At 44.1% G+C, this 20,301-nt stretch overlaps 1 protein-coding gene and 1 pseudogene across 1 annotated transcript; both read right to left on the bottom strand.

The window, feature by feature from the left end:
• Positions 1-2,435: 2,435 nt before the first annotated feature.
• On the bottom strand, positions 2,436-3,868 carry LOC136652583 (olfactory receptor 11A1-like). Its single transcript, XM_066629514.1, has 2 exons — positions 3,797-3,868; positions 2,436-3,425 (listed from the first exon to the last, which is right to left on the bottom strand). Exons 1-2 carry the CDS (start codon positions 3,866-3,868, stop codon positions 2,436-2,438), a joined length of 1,062 nt encoding a protein of 353 aa, XP_066485611.1.
• A 2,621-nt stretch (positions 3,869-6,489) lies between these two features.
• On the bottom strand, positions 6,490-9,287 carry LOC136652582 (olfactory receptor 11A1-like; annotated as a pseudogene).
• Positions 9,288-20,301: the final 11,014 nt, after the last annotated feature.

The following is a 20,301-nucleotide window of genomic DNA, read 5'->3' as shown; positions in this document are numbered from 1 at the left end:
GTGGTACTTTGAATAGGTGGACCATGTGAGGTGGTATGGCAGAGGACAAACATTGAGAAACACTGCTTTAGATTGAAGATAAGGACTTTGTAAACAAGCTGCAGAGGAGATCAGAGGGAGCTGCAAGCCTCCGAGCCCTTGCAGGAGGCCAGCTCTGCCCCCCCCCCAGGTAAGTAAAAAAGCCCCTTGGCAGCAGTGACGTAGCTAATGATCATGTAGCCCACGGCCAAGTTCAAAGTGTTGTCCTGGAAGTGATGTCACAACCGGAAGTGACATCACACCCGGGCTTTTAAAAAAGTGAAAATTGGAAGGAACCCACCTCCTCCCCACAGCAGCTCACCACCCACTTGCTCTGCTGTCTCCCCCCAGTCAGTGGCATAGCTAAAGCATATATCTGCTACCTGGAGTCAAAGAAGATTTTGTAGCCCCCCCCCCCCGGCATGACAAAATCAAATTTAATTAAGTTCAGTTCAGTTCAGTTCAGTAAGACCTTTATTGGCATAAAATACAGAGAAAGAACAGAACAGAACAGGAATATACAAAGACAACACAACATAAGCATAAACATCAGTCGCTGCCCAGAGTCCCAGGGCTCTGCCTGGCTATTACCCCAGATAAAAAGGAAGCAACATTATCCAGAGTCTCAGGATCAGGAGTGGAAAGGAGAGACTGAAGCATGGTTGAATCCTCCCAGCCCTGCATCCTAGCTAGCAATGGACCTAGAAATTACGTGACACAACATGTAGCGGGCAGTATAAAAAGGTATGCATTAAAGTCTCAACGCAATCCCTACCACACTTGCATTTCCTCTCTAAGTAGGGGATACCGCTGAACCTGCCCGTTAACAAGGCTGATGGAAGAGCGTTACACCTTGCCAGTGTGAAAGCTCTCCGGGCCTGTGGGCACACCAGGTGGTAAAAGAAGGAGGCCGGTTTCCCAAAACTGACTGGAATATGAAGATGGAGTGGAGAACATGTAGTTCTGGCGGCACTAAACAGCTCTTGTTTTTCGATATCCAGAATTCTTCCTTTGACAATTCTGTAAGCTGCATCACAACCAATCATACCTAACTCTGCAGTGTCCAGCCCTATTGACTTAATTTTAGTTAGAAGATCAGTGATCTCTATAGGCAGGACTGGATCCGATAATAATTGTTGCATTAGATCAGAAGAGGTGGGGTTAAATAAAATCCTAAACCAAAATTTCAGAAGTCTTAACCATACAGTAGTCCTTAAATAGTAAATAAGTAAATAAATTAAAAGCTATTGGTTCCATGCTGTATCATAATAACATCTCATTGGCACTCAGAACAATCAGTCTCATAGGTCAGTTTGAAGTTAAGCAAATTCACTTTTTGTTCCACAAGGCAGTTGTGTTTTCATTTTCTGGTTAATTGCCCATAACTTTTGATTGAATATAGATATTCCAGTGCAGTCTGTTGTATTTCATTCTACATTAAATTACCTTTCCAATGATCTATAACATGATGGTATTATTCATACATATCAAAATTTTCATGATTTTGGTCACTCAAGCTCAGCTTGTTGCCCCCCTAAAGCTTGATGCCTGGTGCAACTGCTACCCCCTGCACCTTCTTAGCTACGCCACTGCTTGGCAGCAGCACTGCAATTTCTGCAGCACTGTCACTGCCACCAGAGCAGGGCCACTCCCCTTGAAGGAAAATGCCCTGCTTCCAGTTCCCCTGGTGGGTCTCAACCCAAAACTTTGGGAAACACTGATGTATAGGATTATGTTGTCATACTCTCAAATCCGAACAAAAACCAACAAAGAACAAATGCAATTCTATACCAGGTTACCAGACAGCAAATGTCCTTGAGCTTATAAAGGCTAAGTTCTGAATAAATATGCATAGAATTGCAATGCAAGTATTTAAAATTAGGTTTATCCATTTTTACAGACCTTTCCAAATTCAGAATTCTCCATGCACCACACTTTGTAGAGGACATTTGCTTCTGAACATATACCGATGATCTTTCCCTCATTCATTATTACCTGGCAGCAACATCCCCCTGCTTAGACATCAGTACCTGGAGGCAGATTTTCCTTTCTAAAACCCAAAAGGATGGAGAAAAGGTTTTCTTTTCACTTCTTGCAATCACAGCTGGATAGCACCATTGCAGGGGCAGCCAGGCAGCAGAAAAGGTAGCCCAGAAACATTCATGAGTGATGCGAGAACCTCTGGTCATTTCTTCATCAGAAGAGCCAAGGTTTGGCAGAAATAGGGTGATTGTGCCCCCTCCACACATGCAAAACTCCTTCAACATGTACAAGCCACAATACACAGCACTGGTACCAGAAATCTGAGAGGAGACCTCATTTGGGGGGGGGGGATGACACTTGGTAACTTAAATATGAGTTGGCCAAAAATAGCCACAAATTCTGAAATGAAAGCAGAGGTTTTAATGCACACCAATTTATTCTACTCGGGAGGCACAACACTGGGCTCCCTGAAGTCTTATGAAATAAAGAACACTTTTAACAGATTTATTCAGAGCTTCTTTGACCTCCTTGTTTCTCAGGCTGTAGATCAAGGGATTGGCAAGAGGAGTACATGCAGTATATAGGACGGATAGGATTTTGTGTAAAGCACGTGGCATCTTGTGTTTTGGCAACACATACACTATGATTAGGGTCCCATAGAACATGGTAACAACAATGAGGTGGGAAGAGCAGGTCAAGAATGCTTTCTTCCTCCCAGCAGTGGATGGAATACGCAGGATGGTGGATATCACAAAAACATAGGAGGCCAGTGTTAACAAGAATGGTGGGAAAGTGGACAATGAGGAGAATACTAAAGTTGTCCATTCTATTATATACGTCTCACTGCAGGTGATTTCCAGGAGAGGTGAAAGATCACAGAAGAAGTGGTCAATTTCATTGGGGCCACAAAAGGTTAATGTTGACACGAGGTACAACATGACATACATGGATGAGAACCTGCTAACCCATGATCCAGCTGCCAGGCTAAGGCATACCTTGTCTTTCATGATCATCGCATAGTGTAGCGGTCTGCAGATGGCTAGATACCGATCTAAGGACATCACTGCTAGGAGACAACATTCTGTAACCACAAGAGAACAAAAAACATAAAACTGAACCAAACATCCCCAAACAGAAATGGTTCTGTCTCCACTTGCAAAGCTAGCAAGGACTTTGGGCAGGATGTTGGAGGTGTAGCAGATCTCCAGCAATGACAAGTTTCCCAACAAAAAGTACATGGGGGTGTGAAGATGACCATCAGTCACAATGAGGGCTATGATGAGGATGTTCCCTGCCATGGTTAATATGTAGATCAGGAAAAACAGCAGAAAGAGCAGGCTCTTGAGTTCTTGAAGATCTCCGAATCCCAGGAGAATGAATTCTGTGAGGAGTGTTTGATTTCCCTGATGGTTCTTCTCTTCCTCCTAGAGGCAAGTTTAAGATATGACATCCTAGGAACTTATGACATGTCCGTCACTGCATTTTGGGTCTTATAATCTATTAAGAGGGCATGTTCTTGTGAATCAGCAGCTGCTTATAGGGGAGGAAATAGCTTTTCTGAAAGCAAAAAAGGAGGTTCTACCTTAATCTCAGACAACACTCCCTCCATCTCAGCAGGAAAAAAATGGGTGTGAAGGCCTTTGCTGAGCAGAAACGATAAGACAACTGTTTTTTGTTTTTTTTTCTCCCATCCCCCCAGCTCTATTTTTACTGACTATTGGCAATTTTGATCTACTTTGAGCTTCCCTTGATCTGGTAGTAATCTGCTGTTTGCTATTTCACCAATCTATTGCACCATGTTCTTCCTTATCTCATCAGCCTGTCGCACGAGAGATGTAGATTCCAGATTGTTCTTTATCAAGTCCATTCGTTTCAAGTTTCTCATTCATTTAACTATTACAAATATCTAATGGGGTACCTGTTACCTGTTGTTGTTCTAGTTGAGTATTCATGTTATATATTAAATGAGTTCCCTTCCCTAGGAGATACAGATCTCTTATGATCAATTATATGTATTTTCTTAACTTATGAACTCCTCCTTAGGGCTGTGGTAGATGGGATTAAATTATTGACAATACAGGTTTAGATTTTAGTGCAAACAATATCAGTGATCTCGTTATTTTAAGAATGGTATGTCCCCCGTGGGAATTAGGTGGATGGAATAGCAAATATATTGCTGATGGGAACCCACTGCACAAACAAAACAAAGTAACAACATACAAGAAAAGGAGCAACTGGAAATCTTCTACAACCAAACAGAGGATGATTTGCAGGAGGCATCAAACTTCTTTTATAAAATTCCTCTTGGAATGTTGGCACACGGGCATCCCAATCACAATGAAATTTAGGAGGTTCCTGGAGGTCTCCACAGGCTAAGGGGATACATGTCCCCTTAGCCCAAGTAAAGACCCAGCCTACTCTTTTGGGCTTCTTGGGTCTGTGCCAGCTATTTAGCTACCACAAATCCGGCAAGCCCAATGTAACGCTGGGCAGGTTGGGAGAGGGATTAGGTTATGGCAGAGGTCTTCTCTTCCAATACTGCCCCGTCCCAGGCCTGATCTGCCCCATTCCAACCTCCCTACAAAACTGCCTCCTCCCCACCTCCAAAATGCCCTCCTGCCACCTTGTCCTGGCTGCCACTGTAACTGGTCAGTGGCCAGGTCCATATGGCAGTGGACACTGGAAGCCTGCTGCTTGAGTTAAGGCTGTGCAGAGACCAGGATGGAGCTGGAAAGGGGTAGTATGGGGTGAGGATGGGCAGAATAGTGTGGCAATGAGGGCAGGTAGAAAGGCAGCTTGGACCCAGGAAGGGGATGGGTTCAGTGACTGTGGTGACCTAACCCCTCTCCTGGGCTTGATCTGCTTTCGTGGGTCAAAGAGGACTTGTGCCAGCAAGATCACTGGTGCAAGTCCAGCTTGACCCACTGGGTTCACAGGGGCTTTCACAGGGCAAGGGAACAGACTTTCCCTTATGCTGAGGAATCCTCACGAGGATTCCGTAGACACTGTGTTGGCATCCCTGCATTACCACATGGGGAGCTGCAGTGGTTTGGGCTGCCTGGATGGTATACCTAAGGCTCTAATCTCATTCACACTTAATCCTATTGAATTCCAAGGGGCCGATTTCTGAGTAGATATGTACAGACGTGAGCTATAATTCTCAAACTTGTTTTCCTGGATTAATTTCTTCAAAAGGTGAATTTAAACCACCATTTTGGTTTGTGCTGCTAGTCTTTCAATATTACTCACTTCAGTAAATATGGCACCCCACTCATGTGCCTGTTTTCCTCATGGTGGTGTTACATCATGCCTTAAAACTGTAGTCTGAAAGCAGAGGGTTTGGCATAAAGTCTCAAAAACACAGATGCCTTGACACGTGTATGCTTGGAGCAACTTCACCCCAAAGCAGCCATTTTCAACCACTGTGCCATGGCATACTGGTGTGCTGCGAATGGTCTGCAGGTGTTCTGTGGGAGTTTGGGAAAGGGTCACTTATTAGTGGGACCATTAAGGGATGTGAGACCCCCACCAACAGCATGGTGTGCCTTGTCAATTGTCAAAAGACTGATGGTGCACCTTGACAATTTTAGTACCTTATCAGTGTGCCACAAAATGAAAAAGATTGAAAATCACTGCTCCAAAGGAACAGACCCCATATCGTTAGTTTAGCACAGATAAGACAATCACATGGGCATGCACACATCTTAGAATGCCCGCCAGAATTTTTAGACTCTTTCTATTCAGAACGGAACGCTGAACTTCATTGTAGTAGCAACTTCAATTCACTTTTATTTTGCCGACTGCAGTTTTGACAAATGATTCTGTCAGCCTGTCCCATACAACCTCTGTTTCTGAGTGAGCGGGAGTTCCACTTTATGATGGATCCCCAAGTTAAATACATCTGATTTACAGACATCCCAACTAATGGACAGCAATGTCTGCACTTTCACACAGGCACAGTTCATCTGGTCTTGTGCTTTTGCTCAGGCATGACAGTGCTTTTCCAATTTACATTTGTTCTGATTTCTGGACAAATCTCTGGTAAAGAACCAGGACATAAGTAGGTGATTTATCCTATTGGTCTAGTAGAGTTAGCCCATTCCTCTTGGAATAGTTAAGACAAGGTAACAGAGTTCCACTTCATGCCGCCAGTGGCCATTTTGGGCCCTGCGGCACAGCCAGCGACCTGCTCCAGAGTAGGTAAGCCAACATGGGGGGTGGATTGTGGGTGGGGAGGGGAGGGAGGAGGTATCTCTGTAGGCAATGGCTCATGCCAGATCTTATCCTCCCCTTCTGACAAGGTGAACTATACACCAGTACAAAGGAACAGTACTTCTTCTTGCTAGATTTACAATGAAGCCACAAGTATAAAAGTTCAGGGATATCACAGAAATAAACTGAAGATTTCAGAATGATAATGTAAGCTGATAAAGCATGCTCATGTACTCGTAAATATGAGTTATTTTTATCCTTATCACCAAGATAGCATCACCAAGAAATTTTTGAGAACCAATTGTGCTTGCTAAGACATTTCCAAAGGGCTTCTTTCACTTCTCTGTTTTTCAGACTGTATATGAGGAGATTGACCAAAGGTGTCAGGACAGTGTAAAAGAGAGAAAAGACTTTGTTTAATTCTTTCATTGTCTCATTCCATGGCATGACATAAACAGTTATCAAACTCCCATAAAATATTGTGACCACAATAAGATGAGATGAGCAGGTGGAGAAGGCCTTTTGCCTCTGGGTGGCAGATGGAATTCTTAGGATAGTGGAAATGATAAAAATATACAATGTCACAGTTAATAAAAAGGGGATCAGCGTGAACATGAAAAAATTGTCCCCAGAAGTTCTAGAGTGTGATTTTCACTACAGGCAAGCTCAATGACTGGAGTAAAATCACAGAAGAAGTGGTCAATTTCATTGGCACCACAAAATGTTAATCTTGACATTAAATGCAACAGAACTGCCATTGCCACAAATCCATTAACCCAAGATCCACCCGCTAAAGAGATACAAACTCTACTGTTCATAAGGATTGAACAGTGTAGTGGTTTGCATATTGCTAAGTACCGATCATAAGACATCATGGCTAAGAGAACACATTCTGTGACTACAAGGGAAGCAAAGAAATAAAATTGAACTATGCAACCTGAAATCGAAATGGATCTGTTTCCAGTCAAGATGCTGGACAATATCTTGGGCAGGATGGTGGTAGTATATTGTATTGGCAACCTTCAGTCTCGAAAGACTATGGTATTGCACTCTGAAAGGTAGTTCTGGCACAGCGTCTAGTGTGGCTGAAAAGGCCAATCCGGGAGTGACAATCCCTTCCACACCGGGAGCAAGTGCAGTCTGTCCCTGGTCTGTCTCCCTGGCTATGGGCCTTCCTTCTTTGCCTCTTAGCCTCAGACTGTTGGCCAAGTGTCTCTTCAAACTGGGAAAGGCCATGCTGCACAGCCTGCCTCCAAGCGGGCCGCTCAGAGGCCAGGGTTTCCCACTTGTTGAGGTCCATCCCTAAGGCCTTCAGATCCTTCTTGCAGATGTCCTTGTATCGCAGCTGTGGTCTACCTGTAGGGCGCTTTCCTTGCACGAGTTCTCCATAGAGGAGATCCTTTGGGATCCGGCCATCATCCATTCTCACGACATGACCGAGCCAACGCAGGCGTCTCTGTTTCAGCAGTGAATACAAGCTAGGGATTCCAGCACGTTCCAGGACTGTGTTGTTTGGAACTTTGTCCTGCCAGGTGATGCCGAGGATGCGTCGGAGGCAGCGCATGTGGAAAGCGCTCAGTTTCCTCTCCTGTTGTGAGCGAAGAGTCCATGACTCGCTGCAGTACAGAAGTGTACTCAGGACGCAAGCTCTGTAGACCTGGATCTTGGTATGTTCCGTCAGCTTCTTGTTGGACCAGACTCTCTTTGTGAGTCTGGAAAACGTGGTAGCTGCTTTACCGATGCGCTTGTTTAGCTCGGTATCGAGAGAATGAGTGTCGGAGATCGTTGAGCCAATGTACACAAAGTCATGGACAACCTCCAGTTCATGCTCAGAGATTGTAATGCAGGGAGGTGAGTCCACATCCTGAACCATGACCTGTGTTTTCTTCAGGCTGATTGTCAGTCCAAAATCTTGGCAGGCCTTGCTAAAACGATCCATGAGCTGCTGGAGATCTTTGGCAGAGTGGGTAGTGACAGCTGCATCGTTGGCAAAGAGGAAGTCACGCAGACATTTCAGCTGGGCTTTGGATTTTGCTCTCAGTCTGGAGAGGTTGAAGAGCTTTCCGTCTGATCTGGTCCGGAGATAGATGCCTTCTGTTGCAGTTCCAAAGGCCTGCTTCAGCAGGACAGCGAAGAAAATCCCAAACAATGTTGGTGCAAGAACACAGCCCTGCTTCACTCCGCTTCGGATGTCAAAAGGGTCTGATGTGGAGCCATCGAAGACAACAGTGCCCTTCATGTCCTTGTGGAAAGATCTGATGATGCTGAGGAGCCTGGGTGGACATCCAATCTTGGGGAGAATCTTGAAGAGGCCGTTTCTGCTGACCAGGTCGAAAGCCTTTGTGAGATCTATGAAGGCTATAAAGAGTGGCTGTCGTTGTTCCCTGCATTTCTCCTGCAGTTGTCTAAGGGAGAATACCATATCAGTGGTGGACCTGTTGGCTCGGAATCCACACTGCGATTCTGGATAGTCGCTCTCTGCAAGTACCTGGAGCCTCTTTAGTACAACTCGGGCAAACAGCTTTCCTACAACGCTAAGGAGAGAGATGCCGCGGTAGTTGTTGCAGTCACCCCTGTCACCTTTGTTCTTGTACAGCGTGATGATGTTTGCATCCCTCATGTCTTGAGGTACTCCACCTTCTCTCCAGCAGAGACAGAGGATTTCATGCAGCTCAGTGATGATGATCTCTTTGCAGCATTTTAGGACTTCAGCAGGGATGCTGTCTTTTCCAGGTGCCTTGCCAAAGGCAAGGGAGTCCAGAGCCACGTGAAGTTCTTCTAGGGTTGGTTCACTGTCAAGCTCTTCCAGCACAGGCAGGCACTCAATGTTGTTCAGTGCTTCTTCAGTGACTACATTTTCTCTGGAATATAGCTCAGAGTAGTGCTGCACCCAGCGTTCCATCTGCTGCGCCCGATCCTGGATGACCTCGCCTGTGGCAGACTTCAGGTAGTAGTAGACTTCAGGTAGTATAGCAGGGCTCTAAATAGGACAGATTCCCAAGGAAAAAGTACATAGGTGTATGAAGGCGATGATCTGAAACAACCAATCCTAAAATGATTAGGTTTCCTACCATGGTGAATGTATAGATCAATAAAAATAAGATGGCGCGAGCTCAGGTAAGTGTAAAAATGCCCCTGAAAGCCCTGGCAGTGGCGCAATCATCCCAATCACACTTCTGCATCAGTCCTTCCCCCACAAAGACTGACAGATGCTTCCAAACTCCTGGAGAGTATCCTGGAGAGTTTGGGAATCGATGCAGTAGCCCAGGGCTGCCCAAACCCCGGCCCCTGGACCACTTGTGGCCCGCAGAGGGCCCCAATCGGCTCCCAGGGAGCCCCCATCTCCAATGGACACTTGGCCTGCTGGAGACCTGCCGGAGCCCTCGCTGCCCCAATGCTACCTATGCCACTGCTCCTCCAAGCGCCAGCGAGGAAAAGGCTAAGCACTCACAGGAGAGCAGGAGCCCCGCCCATCCACAACCCTCCCATTAGGCTGGGGAGGCTGCAGCTGAGTGCAGGCTTCGGATGGGGGTGAGAAGTCCTGGGTCTGTTTGTGCTGCTTGAGTTTGGCTTGGGGTGAGGCACTGAGGAGGGAGGGGAAACTGTGAGTCTATTTGCGCTGCTTGCGTGTGCTGGGGACGGGAGCTGCAAGGGAGAAATTGCGGGATGTTTGACTGCCGCTGGAGAGCATGTCTACCCAGCAGTAAATCCCATCAGACTCAGTGGAGTTTACTCCCAGGAAAGTGTGGATCCGATTGGACTGTGAGTGTGCTTGGGGTGGGGTGGGGGGCTGGCTCTGCAGAGGAGAAGTCCCAGGGATGTTTGAATGCAGCTGGAGAGCATGTCTACTCGGCAGTAAGTCCCATAAAGTCAGTGGGACTAACTCCCAGGAAAGTGTGGATCCGATTGGGCTGTGTGTACTCGGTGTTGGAGGCAGGCGCTGCGGGGAAGAACTCATGGGATGTTTGAATGGGGAGGAAACCTACTGCTTTTGCTTGTTGGGGTTGCTGGCAGAGAGGGAGGAAGGTGGGGGTCCATTTGTGAATGGGAAATAGACACAGCTCTCTGCCTGCTTCTAAGTTTGCTTGGTGCTGGGTGCAGGCTGGGGGAGGGACTGCGAGGGGGAGACAGGCAGCTCCCTTCTCTGTGTGAAGGTGCCCACCAGCTCCTGGACTGATTGTGTTCCTTTGCTGCTGCTTGTTGCCAGGATTGGGGGGGGGGGGGAAGAGTGAGAGTAAAAACATGCTCCTGCATGGGGGGGAGAAGCCCACTCTGACTCCTCTTAAGTCTCTTCTGTACTTTTCCCAGGGAAGAGGTGTGTTATATGTGTCAGGAATTATTTTAACAACCCCCCTTTTCTGGATCTCATGTGTATTACAAAAAAGCTCAGTAAAATCCATTCATTCATATAAGTTCCGTCTCTAATATATTCCTTTATGTAAATTTATTCAAATTTGAAATGTAAATTTCCCCCGGCCCCAACACAGTGTCAGAGAGATGAGGTGGCCCTCCTGCCAAAATCTTTGGACACCCCTGCAGTAGCCTATAGAAACATCCAGAGGGTACCGTGGGTCCATCTTATAGTAAGGCAAGAGTGTCATTACTTTCCAGAGAGCAGCATGTTCTAATTCCTTGGTGGCCAAACAGCACTTTCTTCAGAAAACCAACATGAGCTTGATGAGAAAGAAGAAGGCCATCAATTCACATCTTTTTGCTGATAGAACCTCTAGAATTCATGACTGGGAATGGAAGCCACAGGCATGGCCTATGCATCAAATCTTCCTGTAACAACTATCTTTTGTTCTGTGGAGCTTTTATTTATGGTAATTCCCTCTCCCTGTTTCTGTCTTGGGAGTTGGTTGTCTTTGTTGATTCATTCAAATTTGTTGAATCTTAAACTCTCCCTTAGGACTTTTGCTAATATGAACTTACAGTTATTGAAATAATATTTATATCTGTGCCCCTGATAATCTTGTTAACTTTAACAGCGAACATTAATTAAGCCTTAAAGAATGTACTATTCTCACATTCATTGAAAACAGTGACACCTTCAGGTTGTGTCAAGTATTGCAGCCTTAAAAGACTGTATCTTCTGGATTAATGCTTAACTATGATTCCTTTTCTTTTCCATCCCAATCAATCCCTGAATGAGTTTTACATTGTTTCTTTTGAAATCATCCTCTCTTTGTGTGACCTCTTTCAAATATTTATGTCAATTTTTGGTGGGTGTGTACCTGGTTTTTGATGGTTTCCCTTGGTTTCATGTGCCAGGAAAAGCAAGTTTTAGTGCATGTATGAAATGCACCAAACGTGTCCTAAGGCATCCCTGGTAACCTTTGCCTAAAGAGTTTTCCTTGGTAAATCATAAAGTAAGAATGCATGTCTATGCAGACTATCTCTCCTGCTTAGCAAAGGACCCCTGTGTGTGTATGGGGGGATATGTGTCTAGTAACACCCACCAAGACAGGCTCTCCCCAGCCTTCAGAAATTGCAAGCTGGGCTCCCCCACCTCAGTGACTCAACAGGGCTGCCCAATACACCTGCAGCACATTGGCACATAAAATGCCTGCATATATGTTCCATGTAGGTACAGACCACATCTCAGCAATCTGATTATGCAGGGGTTTCCCATAATGTAATGGCCCTCTTGTGACATCACACACTGACATCATAGTCCCTTAGGTCAACTGTCAGTTGATCAGAACATTGCCCTCACCAGACCAGAAAGACCAGACCAGATCAGGCTAGTAAGTCCTTCTTGGTTACCCTCATTTCACATTTTTCATCTTTAATATGACAAAGAGATTAAATTGGTGAGAAGAAGAGGGAGGGATGAAGAGACTATTAGTGATCTTGTTGGTTATTGTAGCGTTTTAGTAATGATGTTGGATCTAATGATCAGGAGAGAGATCAGGGGTGCATTTTGGCAGGAATTTCATTCTTTTCCTGTCTATACTGATTGAAAAACGAAAGATCTAAGAAGGATTTCTTAATGGCTTTTGCATTCTGAATGTCCCTGATTCTTCCAGCAATCTTAGGAAGTTGTCTCTTGCCAGCCAGGGGAGAGTTATCTGAAAAGTGATGCTTAAAGATTAAAATGCTTCAAGGCATCTGACCTTCTCCTTTGTGGGCATCTTCAGAATCCCACCAGGTTAGGCATGGGGGTGGTGAAAGGTTTCTCTTCTGCACTCTGATGGGCTCCACACTTCCTTGAGCAGCAAGAAGATTTGATGGCAATTCTGCTCTCACTCATTTTGCTTAGGAGGAGAGGGCACAGGAGATTTTGTGGCATTACAGTTCTATGTGCTTTGTCCACAAATCCTGTATGTACCTGAAAAGGAGATGAGGGTTTTTTCCCACCAGTTTACCATCAGAATATGAGGGGTGTGTGCAGTCTCAAATTTGCAAGTGCTACAAGTTTTGCAGCCGTCTCCAGGAAGAGAGGCCCTAATGATAGGATGGTAGCTGCTGGGCCTGCCACTTCCAGGACCACAGGAATAATTTCATTTATTTATTAAAACTTAATTGGCATATATACAATCATGCTACAGTTTCAAATGTAGATCATAATTATAATAATAAGTCACTCCCCTAAAAACTCAAAACTAAAAGTTTTGAGTGGGCCTTCGAATGAAATGGGCAATGCAAGATCGTGTGGGTCAGCGATTCAACTTCTCCCCAGTCACATGCACAACGCCTATTGTTATAAGGAGTTGTACATGTCCGTCTTCCATCTGTCACAGCTGAGGGCAGGACATTACATCTTGCCAAAGACATGGCCCTTTGTTTCTGCAGAGATTCTAGCAGGTATAGATACCTTGTGGGCTGACTGACCATGTAATGTAGGTGTTACTGAATCTTTGTATCACATGTTATTCCAGTATGATTGGAATCAGGATCTTCATTTACAGTATCTTGATCTGATCATTTCTAATTCTTTGGGCTGAACGGAGAAGGATAAAATCTGTTATTTGCTGAGAGGACTGAGTAAGGAGTTAACCAAAAAAGTTGCTAAATGTATTAATTTAATGATTCAGAGATGATGTAGAGTGAGCGTATCTAACTCAGACGCGCCCAGCATGTAGTGCCCAGTAAGGATTTGATCCTTGATGCTCTTTTTATTTGTCTTATATTTTTAATTATTTATTCCAATAAAGGTTTTGAATTTCAATTTTGAATTTATAAAAAAAAATAGAATACAAGGAACAAAATAAACTTCTGGGATTTGCCGCTACAAAAAGAGTTTGTGGCTTTAAAAGGAGAGGAGACAATTTCATGGAGAAGAGGTCTATCAGTGGCTAGTAATCATGATTATCAAGTGGGACCTCTCAGTTCAGAGGCCACTAGATATCACTTGTTTTGCTTTGACACCTTGCTTCTGGGTTTCCCAGATGCCTTTGACTGGTCACTACAAAAGGGGCTGCTAGACTAATCATCTAATTAATTCTGATTTTGCAGGGGTTTCCCGGTAGTGCGATGGCCCTCCTGTGACATCACACTCTGACATCATAGTCCCATAGTCCCTATGTCAGCCCCTAACTGACATAGACCAACTGTCAGTTGATCAGAACATTGCCCTCACCAGACCACAAAGACCAGAGCTTGTGATTTACTGTGAAGAATGTGAGTGAATGTTATGTTAGTTGTTAACAGGGAATTCAGAGAGGTTATGGCAAGTGATCCTTCAAGATTATTCAGGATAATGACATTGTTAGAGCTGACTCAATCAATCAGTCCCACACAAAGCAAAGCTGAGTTGGTGAGGACTTTAATACAACAAGAAAGCTTCACACTTCCTTACACAGAAGCTTCCTCAAGGTAAAGCACCTTCCTTTAAGATAAAAACTTTGAAGACTTACCAAAAACGATTGTCTTTGACTTATCAAAGTCATGAAAGCTTTTCTCTTGGCGCTTTAAAGGTAATACTATATAGCAGGTAAAGGAATTTAAATCTTTTAAATATTTTATGGTGGCTTTTTCATACAAGATCCTTGGTCTTTCACGTTGTGTCTCTTATGCAATTCTTTGCCCAATTCCAGCAAAGGCTGGAAGTGTTGACTTGGATAAGATTTTTAAAGTTTTGGCTCAGAGCATGTTTTTAATCAGATCAGGAAATTCTGCTTAAATAAATTTTCTCTGACACCTTACATTTCACAGGGTTATCACTTTTTTCTTAGAAAAATTCAGACATTGGGGCTTTCAGTGGATTTTCTGGGCTCCTTATCCTTGGCCCAGGCATTTCAAAATGTTGAAAACCCAAGTTCTGGACATAGAGAGGGATGTTTTATATGAAGCTGCCCAAAAGGTTTGCTCCCCTCTTTTTTCCAGCTCCCACTTCCTTTTGGTAGGCGGTCAGGCTATTTATGCTTCCTTGAGTGTCCTCAAGATTGCCAGGCCTTTGTGCTGGCTAGATGTAACACACTCCCCTCGAATGCTTTTCTGGGTAGGTTCAGTGGATCAGCTGGTATGTTACAGGTGCTACTGAATCTTTGCATCACTTGTTATTCCAGTGTGATTGGAATCCAGATCTTCATTTTCACCATTTAGACCCGATCCTTTCTAATTTTTTAGATTGGACAGAGGAGGACAAAATCTGTTATTTGCTGAGGGGAGTAAATAAGCAGGTAACCAAAAAGGTTGCTAAATACATTAATTTAATTATTCAGAGGCAATGTAAATTGAGCGTATCTAACTCAGATGCTCCTAGTGTGTTGTGCTGGGTTAGGATTTGATCCTTGATTATCCTTTTATTTGTATTATATTTGTGTTATTTATGCCCATAAAGGTTTTGAATTTGAATTTTGAATCTAACAAATAAAGCCTAAGAAACAAAATTAGCTTCCTAAATCTGCTGCTACAAAAAGTGGTGATGGCTACAAATTTGATGGGTTTAAAAGGGGAAGAGACCATTTCATGGAGAAGAGGCCTGTTGATGGCTACCAATCATGATAGCCTAGTGGAAACTCTCAGTTCAGAGGCAAATGGATACCACATGCTTTTGCATTGACACCTTGCTTCTGGGTTCCACAGATGCCTTTGACTGGTCACTGCAAAAGATGCTGCTAGACTAAGGAGGCACTCTGATTATTTAGGGATTTCCTGGGAGTGCAATTGTGACATCACACTCTGACATCATAGTCCCATAGTCCCTATGTCAGCCCCTAACTGACATAGACCAACTGTCAGTTGATCAGAACATTGCCCTCACCAGACCACAAAGACCAGAGCTGGTGATTTACTGTTCAGATTTGCTGTGAGTGAATGTTATGTTAGTTGTTAAGAGGGAATTCAGAGAAGTTATTGCAAGTGATCCTTCAAGATTATTCAGGATAATGACATTGTTAGAGCTGACTCAATCAATCAGTCCCACACAAAGCAAAGTTGAGTTGGTGAGGACTTTAATACAACAAGAAAGCTTCAGGCTTTATAACACAGCTTGTACTACAGTACAGGAAACCAAAAGCTAATAAGGAGGTGAATTAGATAGAAGAAGAGAAGCAACCAACAAGTTATCACCAACTAATAAGATAGGTTACAGGCAGCAAACTGTACCCTTTGCAACTATAACCTGGTGTATCTCTACTCACCTGCTGTTACTTCTCCCACAGAAAATTCAAGCTGACTGCAAAGAGCTCAAACGAACCTCTCCAAACTGGGGGAGTCACTCACATTGGGGGAAATATCAAAATTATATATGTATAATTGGGGGTCAAAGTGGATATCTCAAGGACAAAATTGATCATGTGCAAGGGATACTGTGAAGAAAGCACATTCCATGCTAGAGATTTATTAGGAAAAGGTTTCAAAACTATACTGCCAGTACTGCAATACCCTTAGGTATGGTACAGCCATACTCAGAATGCTGTGTACTGCTCTGGTCTCCACATCTCAAAAAGGATAATTGTAGACTTGGACACAATGCAGAAAAAGGCAAATAAAATCATCAAGGGGCTGGAGCACCCTGCCTCTGAGGAAACTAAAGACTAAACTAAAGTCTCCTGATTTAGAAAAAAAGAGACCCTGCATGGAGGGGGAACATGCCTGGGGTTTTTAAATTATGCTTACTGTCAAGGAAGAAGAGGGGACTCCTCAAGGGGCTGCAGGAGAAGAAGGGGCTCCTCAAGGTACTGCAGGCTGACCCAGGGAAGCTGTGCCTAGTGGTTAGCATGCTCACTCCCTACCTGTTCCCTTCTTTCCTTTTTGGACTCAAAGCTAAATGGGGAGAAGCCTTGGTAGAATATATCTGTTGCCGCAGCCTGGACTATCAGATAAAGAAGAGGGGGACTTTCTGGCCTCCTAGAGAATACAGGTTACTGCTACTGGCCAGCAGAAGGCGCTCCAGCTACTAATCTGCTTGCCTAATTCAAGAACGTTTTGTAAACCAGTGGAAAACTGAACTGAAATGAATTGGAGCCTGACGGATCTCTGCTAGACTCTGTCCCTCTCCTAGTTACCTTAATGATGGAACTCCCAGCCCACTTTCTCTTGCTGCCCTGTGAGTCGGTGCTTCTCTCTGAGACCCACATAGTGGGCGCTCAGGCAACTGAAATGAAAATCACTCACTTCCTGATGGGCTTGCAAGATTAAGATTTGGCTATCATGACATCACCAATTTACCTGATTAGTGGAAAGGGATTATCTGGATAGAGGAAAACATGCAGCCCACCTGGGTGCCCCCCCTTGGAGTAGGACAATGGGAATGTGAGCCAGTGAGCAGGCACTTCCCTGTCCCTGGCAAGAACTTTGACCCCAACAGAAGAGAAGACATTCCTGGTGCTTACAAAACCAAGGAGCAAAAGCTACCCATGATGCTTCCAGCTGCTGAATGCACAGAAGCTGCTGGTGAGTTAAATTTGCCCCAAATATGGGGAAATGACAAAAAGGCACAGAAAAGAAGTGGGGAATCCCCAGGAAAAAGAGGGATTCATCGCACATGCTGTGGAGAAAGTGGCTCAAGTTTTCCTGCATCTCCTGTAATTCTTAGTGAGACAATGAATTTGATGGACATTGATTCAGAAGAGAGCAGACAATCACACAACATGTCATTTTTTTTTTTTTTTTTTTTTTGGGGGGGCACCAGTTAAAGACTTCATAGTGCTCCCAGACTTATTGTTGGAAAAAGTGTTTAATGTACAGTATCAGTGTTGCCAACTGTCCTAACGATTTGTGCCAATGGTCAGTATGCAAGGTAAAGAGAGAAACCGATAAAATAAATAAAAGGCAAGAAATAAAATTATCTTCTGGCATTTACTGCTACAGAGAATGGTGATGGCTACCAGTTTGATGGCTTTAAAGGGGGAGGCGACAATTTCATGGAGAAGGCCTAGCAATGGCTACCTATCATGATTGTCAAGTGGAATCTCTCTGTTCAGAGGCCACTGAATACCACTTGCTGTTGCCTTGACACCTTGTTTCTGGGATCTCCAGAAGCCTTTGACTGGTTACTGTGCAATACAGGATGCTAGACTAATGGACTAATGCTAGACTAATGGACACTCTGATTATGTAGGGGTTCCTTGGTAGTGCGATGGCCCTCTTGTGACCTCACACTCTGACATCATAATCCCATTGTTCCTATGTCAGTCTCTAACTGACACAGACCAAATGTTAGTTGGTCAGAACATTGCCCTTACCAGACCACAAAGACCAGACCTTGTGATTTACTGCTAAGAATGTGAGTGAATGTGATGTTAGTTATTAACAGGGAATTCAGAAGGTTACTGCAAGTGACCCTTCAGATTATTCAGGAAGATGACATTGTTACAGCTGACTCAGTTGATCAGTTGCACACAAAGCAAAGTTGAGTTTGTGATTATTTTAATAAAACAAGAAAGCTTCAGGCTTTGTAACACAGCTTGTTCTACAGTGCAGGAAACCAAAAGCTAATAAGGAGGTTAATTAGATAGAAGAAGCAAACAACAAATTGTAAGCAAATGACAAGACAGATTACAGGGAACAAACTCTACCCTTTGCAACTATACTCTGGTGTATCTCTACTCACCTGCTGTTACTTCTCCCACAGAAATCTCAAGATGTCTGAAAAGAGCTCAAACAAACCTCTCCAATCTGGGTGACTGGTCAACAAAATGGCAAAGGAGATTCATTGTGAGTAAATATAGTGATTCACATTGGGGTAAAAAATTCTTTAAGTGCACTGATGGGGTCCAAACTGGTGCTGACTATGGAAGAAAAATAATTGGGGGTTCAAAGTGGATATCTCAGTGAGAAAATTGATCATGTGCAAGGGTTGCTGTGAAGAAGGCATGTTCCATACTAGAGATTTATTAGGAAAATATTCAAAAATTAAACTGCCACTGTTGCAATACCCTTAGATATGGTACAACCATACTCAGAATGCTGTGTACTGTTCTGGTCTCCACATCTCAGAAAGGATAATTGTAGACTTGGAAACGATGCAGAAAAAGGCAAATAAAATCATCAAGGGGCTGGAGCACCCTGCCTCTGAGGAAACTAAAGACTACACTAAAGTCTCTTGATTTAGAAAAAAAAAAGAGAACCTGCATGGAGGGGGAACATGCCTGGGGTTTTTTTAATTATGCTGACTGTCAGGGAAGAAAAGTGGACTCCCCAAGAGGCTTCAGGAGAAGAAGGGGCTCCCCAAGGTACTGCAGGCTGACCCAGGGAAGCTGTGCCTAGTGGTTAGCATGCTCACTCCCTACCTTTTCCCTTTTTGGACTCACAGCTAAATGGAGAAAAGCCTTGGTAGAATATGTTTGATGTCACCAGGCCAGACTATCAGACAAGGAAGAGGGGGACTTTCTGGCCAATACCCCCTCCTAAAGAATACTAGAGAAAGTTAGTTGTTAATAGGGAATTCAGAGAGATTATTGCAAGTTATTCAGGATGATGAAATTGTTAGAACTGACTCAATTGATCAGTTCCACACAAAGCAAAGTTGAGTTGGTGAGGACTTTAATACAAGAAAGTTTCAGACTTTGTTATACAGCCTGCACTACAGTACAGGAAAGTAAAAGCTAACAAGGAGGTTAATTAGATAGAAGAAGAGAAGCAACCAAGAAGTTATAACCAAATAACAAGAGAGGTTACAGGCAACAAACTAACTGTAGTTAGTTGTAAACAGGGAATTCAGAGAGGTTATCAAATTAATAACAGACAAGAAATAAAATCATATTCTGGCATTTGCTACTACAGAAAATGTGATGGGTTCCAGTTTGATGGCTTTAAAAGGGGACAATTTCATGGAGAAGGCCTAGCAATGGCTACTAATCATGACAGCCAAGTGGAACCTCTCAGTTCTGAGGCCACTGAATACACTTGCTGTTGCCTTGACACCTTGTTTCTGGGATTCCCAGATGCCTTTGACTGGTCACTGTGCAAAATGGAGTGCTGGATCAGTGGTTCCCAAAGTCCTGCTGGGACTTTGGGAACTCTGTAAGTATTTGCTGGAGAGGAGAGGGGAAGAGGCAGGAGGCAGCAGCACAATCAGGATGAGGGAAGCATTTCAGGATTTCCAACTTACCTGGGGGTTGCTATGGCTCTCTGGAGGGTCTGGAGAGCCAGCAACCCCCTCTGCAAACTCCCTGGGGCTTCAAAGACCTGTAAAAAGGAAAAAAAAAAAAAAAACACTTCCTGTTTTCATTGCAAAACCAGGTGCATTTTCCCCCCTTTTTTGCAGGAGTCTGAAGCCTGGGGCTGCAGAGAGGGTCACAGGTTCCCCGGACCCTCCAGAGAGCCATACGATCCCCAAGTAACTTGAAAAAACCCTCCACTCCCCGACTGTGCTGCTGCTGATTTCTGAACCATTCCTTTTCTGGTTTCCCTGATGGGTCTTAACCCACCAGTTTGGGAACCAATGTGCTAGACTAATGATTATGCACTCTGATTATGCAGGGGTTTCCTGGCAGTGTGATGTCACAAGAGGGTCATCACACTATGACTTCATAGTCTCTTGTTTCACCTGTCAGAACATTGCCCTCACCAGACCAGAAAAAACCAGATCAGACCAGACCAGATTAGTAAGTGCTTTTTAGTTACCTGAATTTTTGCATTTTTCATCTTTACTATTCTAAAGAGAGTTAGTGAGAGGAAGAGGGAGGGATGACGAAT

This window comes from Tiliqua scincoides, chromosome 5 (genome assembly GCF_035046505.1).
Source record: "Tiliqua scincoides isolate rTilSci1 chromosome 5, rTilSci1.hap2, whole genome shotgun sequence".
NCBI lineage: Eukaryota > Metazoa > Chordata > Lepidosauria > Squamata > Scincidae > Tiliqua > Tiliqua scincoides.
The sequence above is the reverse complement of the archived record's forward strand: the minus strand, read 5'-3'. Positions and strand labels throughout refer to the sequence as shown.